At 50.0% G+C, this 16,707-nt stretch overlaps 1 protein-coding gene across 1 annotated transcript in view; it reads left to right on the forward strand.

Annotated features, from left to right (window-relative positions):
* Positions 1–3,457: 3,457 nt before the first annotated feature.
* gfpt2 (glutamine-fructose-6-phosphate transaminase 2) overlaps positions 3,458–16,707 on the forward strand; it is a gene marked incomplete at both ends in the record, with an annotated part of 16,143 nt that continues 2,893 nt past the window's right edge. Inside the window, 16 exons of the mRNA XM_084449846.1 lie at positions 3,458–3,470; positions 4,171–4,278; positions 4,520–4,615; positions 4,770–4,895; positions 5,767–5,825; positions 7,065–7,199; positions 8,390–8,451; positions 9,891–9,970; positions 10,261–10,372; positions 11,618–11,781; positions 12,492–12,587; positions 13,225–13,322; positions 13,628–13,748; positions 13,863–14,020; positions 15,058–15,172; positions 15,749–15,876. Of these exons, the coding sequence (XP_084305972.1) occupies positions 3,458–3,470; positions 4,171–4,278; positions 4,520–4,615; positions 4,770–4,895; positions 5,767–5,825; positions 7,065–7,199; positions 8,390–8,451; positions 9,891–9,970; positions 10,261–10,372; positions 11,618–11,781; positions 12,492–12,587; positions 13,225–13,322; positions 13,628–13,748; positions 13,863–14,020; positions 15,058–15,172; positions 15,749–15,876 (1,671 nt within the window). The remainder of the gene's footprint in view (positions 3,471–4,170; positions 4,279–4,519; positions 4,616–4,769; positions 4,896–5,766; positions 5,826–7,064; positions 7,200–8,389; positions 8,452–9,890; positions 9,971–10,260; positions 10,373–11,617; positions 11,782–12,491; positions 12,588–13,224; positions 13,323–13,627; positions 13,749–13,862; positions 14,021–15,057; positions 15,173–15,748; positions 15,877–16,707) is intronic.

Below are 16,707 nucleotides of genomic sequence, written 5' to 3' on the forward strand. Positions count from 1 at the left end.
ATTAAGGGTTTAACATAGTAATACTGTCACAATACTGAGGAAAGTGTGCGTGCTCCTCTCACTTAAGAAACTGGGCTCAGCATCATGATCATGAGCTTTTTATCCCTAACATAAATTCCCACACGGGACATTCTCAGAGATTACTGTCTATATGTAGCAACCACTGTTACATTTTGTACATCCAGTGGATTCATTCCACTTGGCTACTGGCACAAATGGGAAGCCTGTGTACCCCTACCTCTCCAGCTGAATAGCAATAAAAGATGCCTTTCATTTCATAAGAATCACCTACTATTCATCTCCTGCTTCCTCCACGACCTTGGCTGGTTCATCCTCCTGGCGTCGGTGGACACGCAACCTTATGCATTTCAGATTGATCATGTTGGCAATGTGTGTGAATTTGCTGCTATGTGAGAGATAAGGACCTGTTGTTGCATGTCGTTGACAAGCTTCCCCTTATGGTGTCAGAACGATGGCTTATGAATGCAATGTTATTATGTTAAATACAGTAGCCCAGAGTTGGTTAGCACTGGCAGGGCTGTTTCAGGCGTTGTGGTGTTTGAGCACGAGTTGTCGTAGCCTAATGGACTAAGTTTTGGTGCGGAATTATAGTTGTTTACGTTTTGATAGGAACAATTAAATTGTCCCAAGTGTTGCAAATTATTGGTACCCCTACCAGTGGCGATTGCTCCTATAAACCAGGGTAATCCTGGCTTACCCATACAAATCCAAATAAAACTTGATTTGAAAACTCGATCATAAGCCATCGTTCTGACACCATAAGGGGAAGCCTGAAATCGACTTTCAGACTTTTTTTGAGTTAAATGCGTCTTGTATTCTGCCATATCGCTTCATTTTCATCCGTGTTTAGCATTTTGGTAGTGCTCCGTCGCCCCCTACAGTCCTCATGAAAATACAGTCCACGTTAACGGTCAGTTGACACCGGTCTTACTAGTTCGTTATTCACTTAACATTGTAGGCCAGATAAATTGATTCTAGCTTAAGGAAGTCAAGACCAAATCAAATCAAGACCAAATCAAGACCTGGAGCGGTGGGCTAATACGCCTAGTAGCCTAGTAGGCTAGTAGCCTCAGCACTGATTAGTGAAGTAGGGGAGTAGGCTATTGAGTGCTGTGCCCTAAGGGGGTGTATTTTATCGTCCCGTCATTCTCTTCGTGGTGCTTGGCCATTGTTGTCATGGCTCTGTAGTTTATTTAGTGTGTCCCTAAAAGCTTGGTTGTTTCGGCCTAAATATTGCCCTCTTATTCGCTCGCTCTCAAATTATTGGCCTTTGTTGATGTGTTTAAAAAAGCATCAGTAGCCTAGGCTACTATAGTTTTCCTGTATGTTTTTACATATAAATGCCACTGCTCAGCGCCCTTCTGGTGCTGTGAAACCCATCAGGGCATGCTTTGACAGCGCACCCCCCAAAAAATCGTGCGCGCTGCGCATGCGTGCTTCGTTGGTCCTGGCTTACCCGGTTCTAGGACCCACCAGACTCCACTGACCCCTACGTGCGTAGTTTCTCTCCCTATCTGCGTGTGTGTACGGGGTGTGCAGGGGGGGGGGTTGGGGGGCATTGGGAGTAATAACATGTCAGAGAAGACCCTGTGCAAGACCCCACGGTACGCTACTGCATTATAGACAGACAGTCCTCATTACAATAGGAGTAGGACACTTCAAATCCTATAGTAATTAATTTTTGTATAGGATGTGATGCACCAGTCGCTCTACGCCTACATGTGGTTTATTTTCAGTGATTAGACTGACTGTTGACTGGCACAGCTTTAGGTGGTGATGGAGAAATTAGCTTAATGTATTGATGCTTTTTTGTGCGTGGCTGTAAGCCAGGCTTGACCTGGCCTGGTTTACAAATCGCACCCTGCAGTAGTTGTCACTCCCTGCTTCCCTCCCTGGCTTCTTCCCTGGCTGCCTCTTCCCCGTTGTTGACCTGCAGTTCTATGTTGCTACCACAAGAGGCAGTGGTCCCAGAACCTGCAGTTCTATGTTGCTACCACAAGAGCATTTACCGTTTTCTGCCACAGGAGGGCAGCAACCCCTGAGTGGGCTAGAGACACACTTGTCTTCACCGGTGGGGGCAGGTGGGTAGCCCAGAGAGGGGTCCACTGCACCCAACCCAAGGAGATTGCCCAGAGGTCACTGTACTGCACTTAATCAGCTCTGACCCAAGCGGGCGGAGTCTCGCCACCACGCCATTATCCATGCCATGAACTCCACAACTCAGCCCCTGAGCGGGCTAGAGACACACGGTTTTCACCAGTGGGTGTATGAAGATTGCCCGGAAGTAACTGCACTACACCCGAACCGCTCTGACATGAGGGGGCGGAGTCTCGCCACCACGCCATGGACCCCACAGCCAATGGGCCTAGGACATAGACAATTAACTACCGGTGGAATGGTGGTGGAGCATCCATCGGGGACCCGCTGTAGGTCCGCTAGCCTTGTGTTATCTGGGTTTATCTCTTACCTTTGTCCCGAAACAGAAGTTGAACCAATTGCAGCAAAATAGATAACGTTACAGGAGCTGCTAGTTGTTGTGAGCTCATGAGCTAACTGGCTATCTCACTCTTATTGTGCAGGATTAGCATTGGAAGCATTGGTACTGATGTGTCCAAGCAACAAGACCTATCTTAATTTATTAGACATCATTTCATGTCATTTCAATTCACAGTTATTTCAGTGGCATGACTAGCTTCCGTCCTACCAGTCCTGAACAGAAACAAGCCAGCCACCACACACATACGTAACCAAGGCTGGACCTGGCCTGGTTCTCATGAGTGACCTGGCTACATAAGCGCGCCTGGCTTTGTAGTCCATTTATGAAACGAATGGAGCAATTTCAAAAATTAGAAAGAAGGCTAAATACTGTTTGAAATTCTCACAGTTAGTAGGTTATTACTGTAAAGACACTCACAAGTTTTTGTTTTGATAACTTCACCGAATTGGCTTCATAGTACAGTAATTATTAGAAAATCCGGTCTATGGGAGTTTACATTGAAACTCCTCTCCGATAGGAACAAATCCGCTAGGGGCGCACGTTTTCACTTTCCCTCCCTATTCTGTAATGATTTGATGGTTTTCCCATATCCCATAAATTCATCGCTTGTTCTAAAATTTGAAACAATAAGCCTATAACATACAATTAAAACAAAATAAAAAACAGTAGAGAAGCAGCAGCAGAACTATGAACAAGCTTTGGTAGGTGCGCAGCCAGCGGGAAAGCAGCTGGTGCTGTGCGCGGAGGTATATTCTAGGTCCTGTGCGCGGAGGTATATTCTAGGTCCTGTGAGGTCGGGTCGGATGCAGAGGGGAGATGAAGTGGGTGCTGTGCGCGGAGGTATATTCTAGGTCCTGTGCGCGGAGGTATATCCTAGGTCCTGTGAGGTCGGCTCGGATGCAGAGGGAAGATTAAGTGGGAGGTTCCGGCTCAGTTGTCATGGGGACGCCCAGTGGGAGGGGGAGATCTGGCTCTTATTCTCTTTCCACTCTCAGATAACGTGTCATTCACGGCTGCCTCATACATACGTGGGACTTTCTCCACTTGAATACTACGAGACTCCTCAGCCATGTGTGGTAAGATCGATTACGTTACTTTCATACTTTCCTTGTTATCGACTTATTTATTTATCTATGCATTAGCAAAGTGGCAATCATTAACGTGTAACGTAGCCCTAACGATCTTCCTGCGAGAGCCGGAATAATTATAATAATAATAATAATAATTATAATAATAATAATAATTTCCTCGGTGCAGACACGATGAGTTTTCTGCGAATTATCTGTGTCTGTAGGCTGGTACAGACAGCATTTTGCGGTCACAGTGAAAGCCCATGTAATAAAATGTAGGTTTGGTATCGCACTCAAAAGCCTGGCTCCGGTCCCTCGCCTGGACTAACGGGACTCGCACCCGGTCACATCTGGGCGTGACGGGGCCGCAGCAGCTGTCAAACGGGCCAGCCAGCTGTGGCCTAGCTGTCACAAGCAGGGGGGGGTAGAAACACAGTGGCACGCCCAGTATAATGAACTGTATTAACTGGAATGTAATAAGATCGCTCAATTCCCTTTGATTGCATTGTAGTGTGGTCCTCCACTTCCTCTGATGCGTGTGCCCTTTTGTAAAGTCACCTGTTCCGCTGTCATCTGCTGTAGGAATCTTTGCCTACTTGAACTACAGAGTCCCACGGACCAGGAAGGAGATCTTTGAGACTCTGGTGAAGGGACTGCAGAGGCTGGAGTACAGAGGATATGACTCAGCAGGTAGCTACAAACCCCCGTTATGAACACCTGTATTCTATCTAGTTCATCATCTCTTCATAAATCAAAATAGCTTTTCTCTAGATGCGTATCTTTTCTACTCGTAAACTCCCATGTGTGTTTATTGCATTCAGGTGTCTTCAATAGGTTTAATGTTACGTAGGCTAATCTAGTCCAGCAGGGTTTGTGTGTCATGTCTGGCTATGGGACAGTATGTTCTATAATGTGTGCTTCTATCTGCCAGGCATCGGGGTGGACGGCCCCAGGAAGAACGACAGTGGCAACATCTGCTTGATCAAAAAGAGAGGGAAGGTCAAAGCCCTGAATGAGGAACTCTATAGTGAGTTCTACTGCTCTCTCTCTCTCACTCCTGTGTTCTGCCATTCATGCTGCTGAGGCACTTCGGTTGGTGGTGCAGCTTTCTCATGTTGTGTGTGTGTGTGTGTGTGTGTGTGTGTGTGTGTGTGTGTGTGTGTGTGTGTGTGTGTGAACAGAGAGTGACTCTATTGACTTGGACGCAGAACTGGACACACACTTCGGTATCGCTCACACTCGCTGGGCCACCCATGGAGAACCCAGCGCTCTCAACTGCCACCCGCAACGCTCTGACAAGAACAATGGTGAGGACACACACACTCACACACACTCACACACTCACACACTCATACACGCACAAACACACGCACACTCACACACACACGCACACACTCACGCACATACTCACGCACACACACACTCGCACACACACGCACACACACACACACACACACACACACACACGCACACTCCCACACACACACGCACACTCCCACACACACACACACACTCACGCACACACACATTCACACATTCACACACGCACACACACATTCATACACACACACATTCACACACACACACACACACGCACGCACGCACGCACGCACACACACACACACACACACACACTCACACACACACACACACACACATTCACACACACGCACACACACACACACACCACACACACACACAGGTTGGAATTGCTGTTTCTAATTAACCTTTCCATCCATTTATTGAATGTATTGTCATACTCCGTTTGTATAAGGGGCTGTAGTCACACACTAACAATGAACCACCACAGAAAACAGGTTTTGCAATTTGCAGCCTTTTTCTTAGAGAGACTTGAAACATCTGGTTGTGGATGGTCAGGTCACCAGTCCTCCCACAGCTAATGAGGCCTCACTCTCCTGCAGGAAGAGGGGGAGTGGAGACTAAATGGCAACATGAAAGACCCTAGTGTCAGAAGTCAGCTGGGACAAATAATGAGAGGGTTTAGGCGAGCTCAGTGCTGACAGAGAGGAGAGGGGGCACCTGGGAAGAGTCATAACACTCTGCACCTGGACATGTGGGCTTCAAGTCACAGAACTGACTTCTGTTTCTGGGCTGCTTCCAACCCAAACATTTGAACGTGGCCTATTACCTGTATTTCATCTTCCTGTCGTTCCACAGAGTTCATTGTGATCCACAATGGCATCATCACCAACTACAAGGAGCTCAGGAAGTACCTGGTGAGTCTGATCCGCGGTCCTGGGCGCCGAAAAAGGTCACTCTGAGCCACAGCAAAAGAATGTTCACAAAGGTGTTCCTTCTTTCACGCAGTGTGTGGGGACCTTTCACCTGGTAGACTGTATGATCGCTGCATTCAAAGTCAATTCCGCCATGGCAAATAGAAATAATAGGCATCCCATTCCTAAGCATTCCAGACCCTCCCATCTACACACCCACGTACTACCCCAGCTGCCCGTTTGAGCTTGAAGTGTTTGGTTTTAGTGGCTTTGATGTGAAGACACAGACACACCCTCATGTGATCTGTCTTATGGTTTCCATCTTTAAAGGAGTAGTAAAGGGAAAATGCATGTTTAGCCCTGTTTTAAGGTTACTTATGATCATATACAATGGTTCAGATCAAAACGTTGACAAAACTAGCACTTTTGAGAAAGTCTGATAATTGCTCTACCACCGTTTTGGTCATACAATGAATGTGGATGGGCACCTTGATAAATCATTCAAAAACATGTTAAACTCTCTATTTCAAAGACAAGAAGCTCACCGAGGGGGTAATTGGTGTCCGTTGGTGTTCTGATATCAAATTTGCCGCAAAGTATGAATCCTGTAGGGTTTTATTGATCATTTTATGAAATCCATTGACTTTATTGAAGCGACCGTTGTAGATGTGTAGATCAATCCACAGAGGGGATTCAGGAAGCGGAACTACTTACGGTAGCTATTGTTATTGTTTATGTTGCTAGGCTACCTAGTTTGCGGAAGTTTACACACGTATGTGCTGCGACTAAATAGTTCTATGCTAAATATTTTAAAAAGCCTTTCCAGATGAACTAGAATCTTACTTTATGGCGAATTATATGTCAGAACGCCAACTAACACCTCGGTGAGTTTCTTGTCTTCGAAATTGAGTGTTTAACATGTTTTTTAATGATTTTTCAAGGTGCCCACCCACATCCATTGTAAGACCAAAACGGTGGTAGAGCAATTATCAACTTTCTCAAAAGTGCTAGTTTTGTCAACGTTTTGATCTGAATCATTGTATATGATCATAAGTAACCTTAAAACAGGGCTAAACATGCATTTTCCCTTTACTACTCCTTTAAGGACATCACAGTTCAGTAGACTTGTACGGTACATTTGGCTTTATCGGAGGCTGAAAGCTGTTTATTTCTCAGAAGAAGCACTTTATTTGGCTGGACGTCTTGCCTGTGATTAATTGAAGATGATGTTTCCCTGGTCAGAACTCCAAGGGCTACGAGTTTGAGTCGGAGACGGACACGGAAGTGATCCCCAAGCTGATCAAATATGTCTACGACAACCGCGAGAACGACTATGTCTCCTTCTCCACTCTGGTCGAGCGTGTCATACAGCAACTGGTGAGCAGCAGCGTGTGTGTGTGTGTGTGTGTGTGTGTGTTATCTGTGTCTTTGGCGGTGAGTAAGGGCTGGAGAGTCTGGGGGGGTTGTGTGTGCAAGGCTGAGGGTCTGTCATGGAGGATGTTGGGCTGTGAGTGGTGTGGAAGGTACGGTTTGTATCTATATTATAAACACTCTTATCAATGACCCAAGTCTACCGCCCCATTTGATTAATAGAACTCAGGCTTTTATATGAGGCGTCTTTGACTCAGTCTGTTTCCCAATGCTGGGCCAGCCAGCTGCAGACCGCCCCCTCTGTCCACAGCCTCCGCTGCTTTATCCTTCCCCTGGAACTGGGGTTACGCAATCCACACCAGAGCTCTTAGCGTTAGCAGCTCGCTAACCCCCTGGCCTCCGAAACCTGGAAAGAGTTGGAGGGCTGTTGGGCAATACACCCGCTGCTTTCCTAGGAGGGTCTGGCACAGATTCGAGATGGTGACCTCATTTCCCATACTGCACCGCTCCCCTTTCCCACCCAGAACCTCAGAAGAGAAAACCTCGACTGCCCTTAGTTTTTGGGCTAACTGAAAACAGACCGAATCCAAAGTGTTTTCTAAGCCTGTGTGCATGTATTTCCAGTGGGTTTATCTGTTATACTGTATGTACAGGGTACGGGTGCAATGACATGCTTCCAGGGAGGTGGCGCTGTCCCCCCAGGAGGGGTGGGAGGTGGCACTGTCACCCCAGGAGGGGTGGGAGGTGGCACTGTCCCCCCAGGAGGGGTGGGAGGTGGCACTGTCCCCTCAGGATGGGTGGGAGGTGGCGCTCTCCCCCCAGGAGGGGTGGGAGGTGGCGCTCTCCCCCCAGGAGGGGTGGGAGGTGGCGCTCTCCCCCCAGGAGGGGTGGGAGGTGGCGCTGTCCCCTCAGGAGGGGTGAGAGGTGGCACTGTACCCCCAGGAAGGGTGGGAGGTGGCACTGTCCCCTCAGGAGGGGTGGGAGGTGGCACTGTCCCCCCAGGAGGGGTGGGAGGTGGCAGTGTCCCCTCAGGAGGGGTGGGAGGTGGCACTGTCCCCCCAGGAGGGGTGGGAGGTGGCGCTGTCCCCCCAGGAGGGGTGGGAGGTGGCGCTGTCCCCCCAGGAGGGGTGGGAGGTGGCGCTGTCCCCCCAGGAGGGGTTTGTGGTTTTTGACGTTTCTGCTGTCTTCTCTCCCAGGAAGGGTCTTTTGCTCTGGTCTTCAAAAGCATCCATTTCCCAGGGGAAGCCATAGCTACCAGGTTAGTACCACGTCTCTCTCATCTCTGTCTTCATCTCTTGTCTCTCGTCACACACACACACACACACACACACACACACACACACACACACACACACACACACACACACACACACGCACACGAACGCACATTCCAGAAGCACCCAGCCATCATTTATGGCCTCCCTCATAATCCTCAACTCAACCCAATGCCTCCAGGGGTCACATGATGACCTGTAGGACTCTCCTGGAGGTCAGAGTTCAGGGAATCGGATCTTGGTTCTGAACTAGTTCTATAACATCCTAACTAAAACCCGTCAGACAGGCAGTGTAACTCAGGCCCTCTGGCCCACGCACACAGACCATGGCCAGCCCAGGTGAAACCATTTACAGCGCTGCTTTCAAAGAGAAATGAATCCAGGATTTGACTTGATGGGTCTTTGCAAATACGTTTAGTCAGTTTGAAGTTCAGGACTAGTCTTCAACATGTTCTGGGAAGTCGAGTTGGTGAATGAAGCCTAGATGTATCTTTGCGGTTGTCTAGTCTGAGCCAGAGTATCCTAAACTATGAGCCTGAGCAAGACATGATGAGGCCTGCTCCTGGTCAGCTGAGGCCACTGCACAAGACTGGAGGGGGTAGATAATCATTCACATATGCTATACTAAACACACACACACACACACAAACACACACACACTATTCACCATTGTTTCTTAGAATTTTGCTTTACGGAAAAGTGTATGTATTGTATACACCGCAGAACATTGGGTAATCACTCACATATGCTATACAATCAGACACACACAAGGTACTTGTGTGTGTATACGTGTGTGTGTGTGTGTGTGTGTGTGTGTGTGTGTGTGTGTGTGTGTGTGTGTGTGAGAGAGAGATGTCTCTGCTCTTCTGTTAGTTCTCATTCTCTACAGTGAACAATAGCCTCCTTCATCACTTGTGTGGTGTCTGGAGCGGTGGTTTGAGGAAAAGCAGGGCCAGGGAAAACACTTCACCACAAACACACATCATGACTCAGCAGTCATGAGTCATGATGAAGAAACCTGGCGATGAGGATGAGGTCCCCCACATGCCGGTGAAGAGAAGGCTTGACCGAGGCTCCGTAACCATTACGAGTTTGAGGGATGGCACAGGAAGTGGAGTATAAACATGGCTTAAGGGCTAAAGAGCTGAGCGCTCATCCAACCTTACTAGGCCAGGTGCTGGATCTCAGAGAACATGAGTGAGAAGAGAGGAAAGATCCACACTGATTTCTCCTGCTCCACTTTATTGAGAATATCGCAACGTTTCGACCCTTAGGTCTTCATCAGGCTACTTCCAAACATGGCTGCCACTGTCTGGTCCCAGGTACACTTCTCTGTTTCTGAGGTCCATTTCTCTGGTTCAGCTGTCTCATTCAGTCTGTTCCCTTCTCTGTAACCCCCCCCCCCACCACCACTACCCCCAAGGAGAGGCAGTCCTCTGCTGATTGGTGTGAGGAGCATGTATGAGCTGTCTATGGACCAGATCCCCATCCAGTATAACAGTGGTGAGTAGCCTGGCAGATCGCTGAGCCACTAACCATAGAAGAATCTAACTAACTAATACATTAGGGATGTTAACAGTTAATCCACTATCGATTAATTGCCGATAAGAATTTACTCGAGTAAGATTTGGTTACTCGATTAACTACTTGTTAATGGAACAGAACTCTTTTTGTTTGAACGGACATTATCCGTGTGCCCTCAACGTGTGTGTGTGGGTGTGTGTGTGTGTGTGTGTGTGTGTGTGCACGAGTGTGTGTGTGATGTTTAAAAGACATGCCTTTGTGTTCTTCAGGTCACCTGGGTGTCCAGCAGAGAAACTTCCGGAACAGGGTAGACAGCACCACAGCTCTGCACTCCGTCAACGACAGGAAGGCTGTGGAGTTGTACTTCGCCTCTGACGCCAGGTCTGACCGGTCATGTGACCTGCTTCCCTCTGACGCCAGGTCTGACCGGTCATGTGACCTGCTTCCCTCTGACGCCAGGTCTGACCGGTCATGTGACCTGCCTCCCTCTGACGCCAGGTCTGACCGGTCATGTGACCTGCTTCCCTCTGACGCCAGGTCTGACCGGTCATGTGACCTGTCTCCCTCTGACGCCAGGTCTGACCGGTCATGTGACCTGCCTCCCTCTGACGCCAGGTCTGACCGGTCATGTGACCTGCTTCCCTCTGACGCCAGGTCTGACCGGTCATGTGACCCTCTGGGCTCGGCCCACACCACTCTGGGACCAGGACGTCTCACTCTGGGGGTCCTGGAGTTGACCTAAGATGTGGTGGTCCCCTATACGTAGAAAATAGATCAAACAGTGAAGTGGAACATCCCTTTCTAGAACCTTCTGAACTGGGGAACTCGCTCTGGGGAGCTCAGCTGTTGTTCCAGAGCTCGCTGTTCTCTCCAGCTGTTCTCTCCAGCTGCTCTCTCCAGCTGCTCTCTCCAGCTGCTCTCTCCAGCTGCTCTCTCCAGCTGCTCTCTCCAGCTGCTCTCTCCAGCTGCTCTCTCCAGCTGCTCTCTCCAGATGACCCAACTTGACCTTACGGCCTAACAAACCTCTAAACACTACTAATTTCCACGACAACAGCTAGACACGCAGACAGGCGGTCAGATCATCATCTCTCTCTCCCTCGTCCCCTCAGTGCCATCATCTCTCTCTCCCTCGTCCCCTCAGTGCCATCATCTCTCTGTCCCTCGTCCCCTCAGTGCCATCATCTCTCTCTCCCTCGTCCCCTCAGTGCCATCATCTCTCTCTCCCTCGTCCCCTCAGTGCCATCATCTCTCTCTCCCTCGTCCCCTCAGTACCATCATCTCTCTCTCCCTCGTCCCCTCAGTGCCATCATCTCTCTCTCCCTCGGTCCCCTCAGTGCCATCATCTCTCTCTCCCTCGTCCCCTCAGTGCCATCATCACTCTCTCCCTCGTCCCCTCAGTGCCATCATCTCTCTCTCCCTCGTCCCCTCAGTGCCATCATCTCTCTCTCCCTCGTCCCCTCAGTGCCATCATCTCTCTGTCCCTCGTCCCCTCAGTGCCATCATCTCTCTGTCCCTCGTCCCCCTCAGTGCCATCATCTCTCTGTCCCTCGTCCCCCTCAGTGCCATCATCTCTCTCTCCCTCGTCCCCCTCAGTGCCATCATCTCTCTCTCCCTCGTCCCCCTCAGTGCCATCATAGAGCACACCAACAAGGTGGTGTACCTCGAGGACGATGACATCGCAGCGGTGGCGCACGGGAAGCTGTCCCTTCACCGCGTGAGGGGCGTGGCCGGGGAGGACCCCCTCAGGGCCATCCAGACCCTGCAGATGGAGCTGCAGGAGATCATGAAAGGTCAGGGGTCAGGGCTCAAAGGCCAGGTGGGGGCCTGTTAGCTAGGGTTTTTATTGTAGACCTTTTTTCAAGCCACCGACGTGAAACTACTATTACAGTAATTGTTTGTTTTTTTTTACGAATGTGAGAGTCTTGATGTTATTGGCCTAGCGACAGGTGGGGATAGTCATGTGTTAGTCTCTCTCCAGACTCAAATATTACGTTGAATCGCTGCGCTCCGCATACTAATTAATGGAGTCTGTGCCACTTTGCCGCTCAAGCTGGTGTTCTGAGGGCGTATCGACGGGTCATAATTGAAAGAGTGACAGGTCGTAGCAGCCAATGAGAGACGCTAGCACAGGTTAGATGGGCGGGGCCAGGTTGGGTGAGAGTGCCTGATCACGAAAGTCGTTACTGATTGGTGTCGCCAGGATTCCGGTGCTACCAATGAATTGACAGGATTCAAACACCAGTATTTTGTATGAAGTGTCCCAGAGCCATGGAGAGATCTGCAGCATGCGGAACAGTAGTGAGCGCAGCTGACGTAGTGTCTCAGCGGAAGAGCTCTCAAGGGTCCGGCGTTGAGGCGTCCTGTGTTGGGTCCGGCGTTGAGGCGTCCTGTGTTGGGTCCGGCGTTGAGGCGTCCTGTGTTGGGTCCGGCGTTGAGGCGTCCTGTGTTGGGTCCGGCGTTGAGGCGTCCTGTGTTGACGCGTGTCTGTCGTCCGACCCAGGAAACTTCAAGGCCTTCATGCAGAAGGAAATCTTCGAGCAGCCAGAGTCTGTCTTCAACACCATGAGAGGAAGAATCTGCTTCGACACCAACACAGGTATCAGCTGGTTGTAGGGATGTGTGTGTGTGTGCGTGCACGTGCATTTACATGTGTGTGTGTGTGTGTGTGTGTGTGTGTGAGTGCATTTACATGTGTGTGTGTGTGTGTGAGTGCACGTGCATTTACATGTGTGTGTGTGTGTGATTGCACGTGCATTTACATGTGTGTGTGTGAGTGTAAATGTGATTTATTGCTCTATAAATGTTCTTAGCCGGTAGACAAACATACTCCAGGAGCTTGCTCAATCGTCTCGGGGTCAGGGAAGAATTTATACAGCTCATTTTCTGGCCCCCGGGTGATACTGTTTTTTTTCTTGCTCTGGAATATGTAGGAGTGGGTCGTATGCCCACCTCCCTTGTTCTCTGTAAAGCGCGTTGTGTTGCCTCTGGGTATGAAATGCGCTATACAAATAAAGCTTTGATTGATTGATTGATTGATTGAGTGCACGTGCATTTACGCGTGTGTGTGTGTGTGTGTGAGTGCACGTGCATTCACGTGTGTGTGTGTATGTGTGTGTGTGTGAGTGCATGAGTGCATGTGCATTTACGTGTGTATGTGTGTGTGAGAGAGAGAGAGTGCACATGCATTTACATGTGTGTGTGTGTGTGTGTGTGTGTGTGTGTGTGCTCCGTAGTGGTCCTGGGGGGGTTGAAGGACCACCTGAAGGAGATCCGACGCTGCAGACGCCTCATTCTGATTGGCTGCGGGACCAGTTTCCATGCAGGAGTGGCGGTACGTTCTGCCCCTCCTCCTGGCCTGATGAGGAGGTAGTACTGGACCCGGGGTCACAGCTCTGCCCCTCCTCCTGGCCTGATGAGGAGGTAGTATGACGGGGGGAGATGTTGGGTGTCCTCTGTCCAAGGCTGGTCCACTGCCCTGCAATCACATGATGTCACATGAACCCTGCCTCTCCTCTGTCTCCTGGCCCAGTCCTCACTATCAGCATAGAAAAGATGCTAGCTTTCTGTCCCAGTAGTTCACCTTAGTCCTTCTCTGGTGGATTAAAAAGTTCTCCGTTTCCTGTTTCCTGTTTCCAGACCAGGCAGATCCTGGAGGAACTGACGGAGCTTCCTGTCATGGTGGAGCTGGCCAGTGACTTCCTGGACCGGATCACGCCTGTCTTCAGAGACGACGTCTGCTTCTTCATCAGCCAATCAGGTACAAGAGGGAGGCCCCGCCCAGTGAACTCTACCTTTGAACACTCCTCCCTTCCCCGGCTGAGGCTGAAGTCATGTCCGTTGACGTTTTGAGTGAACTGTCCCTTTACTCCAGGGGAAACCGCCGACACGCTGATGGCGTTGCGTTACTGCCGGGAGCGCGGCGCGCTGACTGTGGGCGTGACCAACACGGTGGGCAGCTCCATTTCCAGGGAAACCGCCTGCGGTGTCCACATCAACGCTGGCCCCGAGATAGGCGTGGCCAGCACCAAGGTAGGCTGACCACCACCCACTAGCCTACATCACACTGACCCCCACACACTAGCCTACATGACACTGACCAACACACACTAGCCTACATGACACTGACCCCCCAGACTAGCCTACATGACACTGACCACCCAGACTAGCCTACATGACACTGACCCCCACACACTAGCCTACATGACACTGACCACCCAGACTAGCCTACATGACACTGACCCCCACACACTAGCCTACATGACACTGACCACTACACACTAGCCTACATGACACTGACCACTACGCACTAGCCTACATGACACTGACCACTACGCACTAGCCTACATGACACTGACCCCCCAGACTAGCCTACATGACACTGACCCCCACACACTAGCCTACATGACACTGACCACCCAGACTAGCCTACATGACACTGACCCCCACACACTAGCCTACATGACACTGACCACCACAGACTAGCCTACATGACCCTGACCACCACACACTAGCCTACATGACACTGACCCCCACACACTAGCCTACATGACACTGACCACCACACACTAGCCTACATGACACTGACCACTACACACTAGCCTACATCACACTGACCACCACACACTAGCCTACATGACACTGACCCCCACACACTAGCCTACATGACACTGACCCCCACACACTAGCCTACATGACACTGACCATCACACACTAGCCTACATGACACTGACCACCCAGACTAGCCTACATGACACTGACCACTACACACTAGCCTACATCACACTGACCACTACGCACTAGCCTACATCACACTGACCACTACACACTAGCCTACATCACACTGACCACTACGCACTAGCCTACATCACACTGACCACTACACACTAGCCTACATCACACTGTAGCACCAGGGGAACCGAGGGTGTTCTCAGCATACCTGGATGTGACTGTGTCCAAAATGTCTTGTACACAGCATGTGTTGTTCAATCTGTGTGTGTGTGTGTGTGTGTGTGTGTGTGTGTGTGTGTGTGTGTGTGTGTGTGTGTGTGTGTGTGTGTGTTATCCAGGCGTACACCAGTCAGTTTGTGTCCCTCATCATGTTTGGTCTGATGATGAGTGAGGACAGGTTGTCCCTGCAGAAGAGGAGGCAGGAGATCATCAACGGCCTCCGGCTGCTCCCAGGTCAGCTGCTACACACTAGTGACTGGTCTAGTCTCTGACCCCGGCTGCTCCCAGGTCAGCTGCTACACACTAGTGACTGGTCTAGTCTCTGACCCCGGCTGCTCCCAGGTCAGCTGCTACACACTAGTGACTGGTCTAGTCTCTGATCCCGGCTGCTCCCAGGTCAGCTGCTACACACTAGTGACTGGTCTAGTCTCTGACCCCGGCTGCTCCCAGGTCAGCTGCTACACACTAGTGACTGGTCTAGTCTCTGCCCTCCTTCTAAGCTGCCATCAGCAGCTCTATAGCTCTCGCCCTGTCGGTCAGCTATTGGAAATTCGTGCCTGTTTCTACTGTCCTCTCCTTTTTTCTCCTCCCCTCCCCCCCTCTCCACCCCTCTCTCCTCTCCTCTCCTCTCCTCTCCTCTCCTCTCCTCTCCTCTCCTCTCCTCTCCTCTCCTCTCCTCTCCTCTCCTCTCCTCTCCTCTCCTCTCCTCTCCTCCTCTCCTCTCCTCCCCTCTGCACCCCTTCCCTCCTCCACCCTCTGCTCACTCAGAGCTCATGTGATCTGGGCCTGTCTCTCCTCTGCCCTCTCCAGAGCTGATCAAGGAGGTCCTGTGTGTGGACGAGCAGATCCGAGCCATAGCAGACGAGCTGTACCAACAGAGGTCTCTCTTGGTCATGGGACGAGGCTACAACTATGCCACCTGTCTGGAGGGGGCGCTGGTGAGCTATGATACTACTAGGGCTGGTGTTCACAAAACATTTGATCTTACCACAAGGAGTACTCCTAAATCGCACTAAAAGCTCCTAGCTAAGAGTTTCCTCTTAAAATGTATTCAGGAAGCTGCTGAGATCAACTTATATTAAGGGATTCAGAGAATCTTTAAGCTAATAAAAAGGGCGGGGTTGACGTCGCTGCTATGGATGACGTCGTGTCTCATGAACAAGCTTTCTCAGAACGCCCACAGCGATTGGCTGATAGGGGATGAGCCCCTGGCCATGATTTTAATGTGGAAATACAGTATTTTACAATTCCTGCCATATTCAAATAAAAATTCCAAAATAATAATATAGGATGTAAAACTGTTTAAAAATGAAACCAATAATAATATACTCACTAGTCGGTTTGTTCAGCTGATTGCCTACATCTCGTAAAATAAATTTAAAAAGCGGATATATAAGCACTTTCAACATCACATTATGGCCGATAATGACTTGTGACTATACTGAAACGAAATCCAAACGGGAAGCAAGGATAGGACATTTAGAGTTGGGATAACGTCCATAACCAAACAAGAAGCATGGGATACATGCATGCAAGTAAAGGATGTGCACAACACTGATGACTAGATTGCGCTAGAATTATTTCCCATTATAAGGGCTTGATTGAGAATTTAAACAACAAAGCAGCTGCTACAGGTAGTCTGGGTCCATGGGGCTGGCCCTGGTCTGGGCGGGTCATGGTATTCTTCTGCTGATTCTCGTAGCTTGGGGGAAGCTCTTCACAGACAGGAGGGTGCTCCTGATACCCCCTGAGCATCTTCACATATTAAC

The sequence above is a fragment of the Borostomias antarcticus genome (assembly GCF_949987555.1).
Source record: "Borostomias antarcticus genome assembly, chromosome: 15".
Taxonomy (NCBI): Eukaryota; Metazoa; Chordata; class Actinopteri; order Stomiiformes; family Stomiidae; genus Borostomias; species Borostomias antarcticus.